Below are 6,144 nucleotides of genomic sequence, written 5' to 3' on the forward strand. Positions count from 1 at the left end.
TATATGTTTTCATTCTGATTACCTGGTACTCTGTCTCTTGAGAAATGGAAGATAAAAAGTAAACTAAGAATGCAGTATTCCACATGTAAAATTTTAAAAAGTTTTATATTGTTTATGATTTAAACATCAGTTTCACAGGTAAGATGCAAATTGGGAGAATACTTAAAAGTTGTTTTAAAACAAGCAGTAGTGGCTATAACAGTCTCTGAATCCTGAAGGGAGTCAAAGCTCCTTGCCCTTTTCTGAGCTCCTTATGACCTTTCTTCTCCCCACATAGCATTACAGTTGGTGCATCCCAAGTTAGGAACCTCAGCTGCCCTTCCCCAGTGAAATGTCAAGAACTTTAAAGCTTGGTTGATACCCCTGACCAATGGAAGTACTATATAGGTGTTCAGGAGCAGGCAGGTGGCTATTCTCAGGATAGGGAACACCCTTACCTGAGAGAAGCTTGCCTGCCAAAAGAGACAGGATATTTTTCCATTTTAATTTATTTTAATTTAATTTAACTTACTTTCAAAATGCAATTGATTAATTTCTCTTAATTTAATTTGTAATTTAAATCTTTACAGTACAGTGGTATCTCAGGTTAATTACTTAATTCTTTCCAGAGGTCCGTACTTAACCTGAAACTGTTCTTAACCTGAAGCACCACTTTAGCTAATGGGGCCTCCCGCTGCCGCCGCGCCACTGGAGCCCGATTTCTGTTCTCATCCTGAAGCAAAGTTCTTAACCTGAAGTACTATTTCTGGGTTAGCGGAGTCTGTGACCTGAAGCGTATGTAACCTGAAGTGTATGTAACCCGAGGTACCACTGTACTTCTTTCCATTATCTGTATTCTGCCATTAAAGATTCTTACAAGACACCTCACAAAAAAAATAACAAACAATAAAGATAGAAAATTAAAAGACAGTAACATTGTGCTTATCTTATGCTGGATTTTAGCTGCAGGTTGCAACATTCTAAACTCCCCCCCCCCATGTTTTATTTGTAAGCCACCCTTATAGCCGTGACTAAATGTTTTAAATAAAACAAATACTCAGTGTTATCATGTGGGACTGACTTCCTGGATGGTGGACTCATCCTTGACAACAGTGGCTTGCAGTGCAAGTGTATTCCCCCCAGCCACTTTCCCGAAAAAACAGATCTTACCTGTGGCACTCAAATTGCCAAATGGCTCTCCAAGTTCAGGCATGATCATTGTGATCAGAAAAAAAGACATCAGAAAAAAATGTTAATTTGATCAGTATTTTCTTTCAGCAGTGAGCTTCTAGTGTTGGGTCTTCCAAAGACAAGATCGGACGTCTACCCTGTCATAACAAAATTTAAACACTAGAATTTGCAATAATAGAACAGCTTTTCTCACCTTTTCTCTGAACTAAAAAGCCCAGTTCTGGCCCCTTGATCATATATGTGAAATCATGATAGTTTGCCCTATCATGCACACTTGCTCACACTGAATTGTTCTTGCCATTTGCTGCCCATTCTCTCGGTTTGGAGAGGTCCTTTTGGAGCCCTTTGCCTTGAAGGTGAGCATACAGTCACCCTTGAAAGTGGTCGAGTGCAGCCCATATGTTGGGGGATCAGTGGTTATTTGCAAGCAGCAATCTTCAGTCCAGTGGGGAATAGTAATACTGATTTAAGTGTAACCAGTCAGTGAAAGAAAGGTATATGGGCAAAACACAGGCAACATTAAAAGAGATTGTGCAGGGAGGGTGGGTGGATGATAATGAACTACTGAGCCCCATCAGTGGAGGCTCTGTATAAGTGCTTCCATTTAAACAACAGGGCATGCTCTATCCCACAAAATGCTTTCATGGGCGGAACAAATCTCCTAACGTGATGTTGAAATCTTCCCTAAATATTTATCTCCCCATACTGGATAGATTCCTATCCAATCAGAGTACAAAACCTTATGACAGAAGAAGTGAAACCTATTAATGTATAGCATTCAGTAAATCATATTCCTATGAAGTTAGCTTGGAATCAGAGAGTGAAATACCTAACTTTATGCAATTAGTGTGATATGTAGCCTTTCTTGCAAGAATGCAAGTTACCTTTAATGTGTTGACATTAGTTATCTAAAGGAGAATTTTATGCCACGGTAAGCATCCCTTTAGGTATACAATTACAATAGGGTTTGTATGTAATCACATTTGAAATCTGTCCCTGTCTAACATTCCAGAAGGTGCTCCCTAGACACTGTTTAAGAGCACATTACAAAAGCACTTTAAAAACTTTCCCACAGTATCAACCTAACTAATAACAGCATTTTTATCTTTGTACATGGTTCCCACCCCCCCTATTTCCAGAGTGGTAAGCATGTTGATCTGTTGCACCAATACCAACAAAGAGTCTAGTGCTCAAAATACTTTGCACATTATTGCTTTTCCATATTGTCATAAAAATAAGAGATTACAAAGCCACAATTATAAAATGCATCATATTGCTCTTACTTTTATTCACATTAAATGGTGGATTCAAAATAGAGTTTTTCTCTCTTTTTTTGCTTTGAAATGCTAGCATGTATAGTTTCTTTTTTATTGCTGAAGCTTTACATGCTTTACAAAGGAGAAAATAGGTTTATTTATACAAGTTTCACACGTGAAAACCTTTTCTTTTAAACAGTGTTTGGCATTCCTGGTATAGCCAACTACCATTATCATACTCAAGCATATGAACTCTATGTGCCATATATGTAACCATATGATTAAATGCTTGCAATAATAAGCACACGGATGAAGAGCTCTTCCTAGCTTAAAAGAGATTTCTTAGATGCGATGTAAGCTGCATACCTGATCAAGAAATGGTCTGTTTGTTTCTTGCAGATTTACCACTGGATTATAGATTCACCAGATTTTCTTCAAATACCTCAATAACTGCTGGTTACTATCCTAAACCTCCAAGATCATTATTATCAAGTGGTGAGCTAATGGCAACCAAATAAATAATATGTAAGGAAAAGAAAATCCAGATGCCTTTATATAGTGTTAATGAATATGTCAGATGCTAATTGAGAAGCTTACCAATGAAATCTGAACAATACATTTTTAAAAACCCCAAACAGATCCAAAAAGAAATTAAATGTTTTCTGTTTGCCATAATAAATGAGTAATGAGTGTGGGTCTATAATGTTTTCTAATTTTTCCTGTTCAGAATTTGCTGCCGTCTTTTCAGTTCATGATGCGATAATAAACACTTTGACACTTCCATCCATCACAGTTCTTTTCGTACATACAGATCATATATGTCCTTTCCCATGGTACAGGAGCATGCACTCGCCCTCAGCCATGCACACACCTTCTGGGGCAATATGAGACACAAGAAAGCTCTGTGCATATACAGACCTTGAATGAAGGTTCAACTAGCAGGATAACTATTAAAAAAAGTAAGGAATGTGTGTGAATAAGGCTGTTATACGTAGGATTCAAGGATCATGGTATGGAGGGTACACAGCCGCTCCTCCACAATGGGGAAGGACTCTGATTCCTGGTAATAACTGCCCATAGTTTCACAATCTAAATAAGCTTCAGTGCTTTAATGTTTGGTCCCATTAATTTAAATCAGAGTTACTTTCTACTTCCACATTTTTGTAAGCCACAAGGACTGGTGTACATCACCTCTTTGTGCGCTTTCCCCCTAGTATGACCACTCGGTCCTTGTCATAGAAAGGAACGAGTATTATTCTTTAGAAGATCTGGTGGTGAATAACAATTCATAACAAAGGGTAGTAGACTGAACGGGGTCCTGAGTTTGTCAAACTGGGCCAGTTTCTAATATTGCAAGCAGACAAAATTCCTAACAGAACTATCCTGTGCCTCATCTATGAAGAAGTCAACCTCGCATAAGGTCAGTTGGGCTTACTCCCAGGTCGATGGGTATAGAATTGACTTATTTGGTAGTAAGCTCATGAGCTCAATACAGCTGTTATGAGCAAGAATGCATAGGATTGGGCTGTTAGGAATTTTATTAGAAAATCTGATACTGTGCAAGCAATTGTTTGTCTGTGGGGGTGCCCTTAAATGCCAGGACCTCTTCACTTTTGATCACCTGTTGTTTTCCCCAGCCCAAGGACTGGAAGTAGTTCCATATTGACTCAAAGGACATAGACTCAGATTGCAAGTTTGTCAGTACACCGTTTTGTCAGCCAAAGAAACCATGATATGCCAGATTGCAAGCAGCTTGTTGTGGACTAGTTCACCTTTGAAAAGGATGATCTGCTGTAATAACCATCACAAGTCCAAGGATCTGGTTGTATAAACTTGAAATAATAACTTCTAAAATCTTCCCATGTGCTTTGGCAATGCTCATCTGTATGAAGTTCAGAATAAAGTTTATTTATTCCCAAGAAGCTCTGGATTCTATTACAAAAACTCTGTAGGAAAAAAGGAAGGTGAAACACATATTCCTGAAAGCACAATAAAAAAATATTCAGTGATCATTAATCTTGCTGATTCATTACTGATGATTGTCCATTATTCAAAGGATACAAAATAAAGACTAAGATTCATAGCAACGGCTTGATTTCCTCCACTTTGAGATCCTGTTATGCTCAGACAGAAGTGGGTTGAGCCTTGGTGTGTGCTGAAGTCATTGACTTGAAATTGCTTCACTGTGTCCAAGCCCACACTGTTTCTTGCATGCAAGCATTTTATCAGATGTGCTGCCAGAAAGCCTTGCAAGGACAACAGCGGTCTAGTTAAATGCCTGGTCTTCTGAACTAGGGTTGCTATGTCACAACCTGAAGAATGTGGGTGTAGCTTTAAATTCCCCCAGCATAGCAGGAGAAGAGGGAGCCACATCATCTGCTGGCCTGGCTCTTGTTCACCCACTCACTCACCTGCCATGTGGCAGGGCCAGATGTTACACCTGCTGCCTCAGCTCCCTGTTACACAGCAGTTTCAAAGGTCAAGGGAGAAATCTCTGGATGGCAGTCTACCAAACCTAATCTGAACATCCATCAGTAGATGTATGGGAAATGCACCCAGAAGACAAAATGTATCGAGCAGTTAATGATCTGACACGGAGCCCTTCCTGCCTCTGTTCCTTCCCTCTCCCTCGCTCTTGTTAAGTTTTTTGATGTTGTGAGAACAGTCTTAGATGTTGTGAGAACGTTGGGAAGAGGTGAAGCCCCCCCTCCCCTGCTGCCTCATCAGTAGAGGATAATGTTGGGTACCTTCTTTGATGTTGGACATTGTTTTAAGAAAGTGAGGCATTGGGAGGGGGTAGCTAATGGATGATCTGCACATAAGCAGTCTTGAAGGCCCAACAGGCTATCTATAAAATTGGACGGTTTGGGCAGAGTTTCTTTGACGCTTGTGCACGGACTGATCGGCCCCAGGGCCGTGCAAACTGAGGCTACCTGGGGAAGTCGCTTCACCGCTTCTTGAGAGCTTCCAAGTGGCAGATTGAAGTGCTTGCTTGGGATGTATACATTGCTTGCTGTTTTAGAATAAAATCTTTACTCTTCTCACTTACTTGTGTACCGGTATTTTGTATCGCTTCTGAATCTCATTTTAAAAGAACCACCTTGCCTTTGGCAAGACAGCAGGTTGCACAACAAATGAAACAACATTTTTCTTGTTTGCTCCATACATGGAAAAATAACACATGCATCTCATTGCCAATGTGGAAATGATATGATAGGGAGGTCTGCACATGTTCTGCTTGTAGCATCCCTCTTAAAGGTGTAGCACCACTGCCGGGAGAAAATGCAGCAGCTTCCAAAGATAAGGCATGACATGGGAGATCAGTAACCAGATATCCTGATGTCTTTCTGCTAAAAAAAAAAAAAAGCCTCAGGTGTTCCAGTTTAGATGGGTGCTGTGGTATGGGGACATACATTTCTTATGAGAACCTCCTGCTTCAGAGACTGCTTGTGTGTTTCCCATCCATAACTGATAGCTCTGGGGAGGAGGGGTTTGCATTAGGAAGCTAGCATAGTATGAAACTCTTCTCTCTCCACGTTGCAGGCCTGATCCCTGTGCGCGTGTGCATACCCACACCAACCCACCCACAACTTATTTTAGGAAAGGGCCCAAAATATGGAGAGATCCAGACAGGGGTCTGCTGCATCATGTGTAGTTTGTCCTTCAGCCCACATCTCAACTCACCCTTCAGCATACTTTCAAGTCATGAAAATTACTC

At 40.3% G+C, this 6,144-nt stretch overlaps 1 protein-coding gene across 3 annotated transcripts in view; it reads left to right on the forward strand.

The window, feature by feature from the left end:
- NT5DC1 (5'-nucleotidase domain containing 1) overlaps window positions 1–5,470 on the forward strand; it is a 100,538-nt gene extending 95,068 nt beyond the window's left edge. For all 3 annotated transcript variants that reach the window (XM_053381722.1, XM_053381721.1, XM_053381723.1), the window contains one exon: window positions 2,826–5,470. In XM_053381722.1, coding sequence (XP_053237697.1) covers window positions 2,826–2,944 — 119 coding nt within the window. In that variant the 3' untranslated portion in view covers window positions 2,945–5,470. The remainder of the gene's footprint in view (window positions 1–2,825) is intronic.
- The last annotated feature ends 674 nt before the right edge of the window (window positions 5,471–6,144 follow it).

Source organism: Podarcis raffonei, chromosome 3 (assembly GCF_027172205.1).
Source record: "Podarcis raffonei isolate rPodRaf1 chromosome 3, rPodRaf1.pri, whole genome shotgun sequence".
NCBI lineage: Eukaryota > Metazoa > Chordata > Lepidosauria > Squamata > Lacertidae > Podarcis > Podarcis raffonei.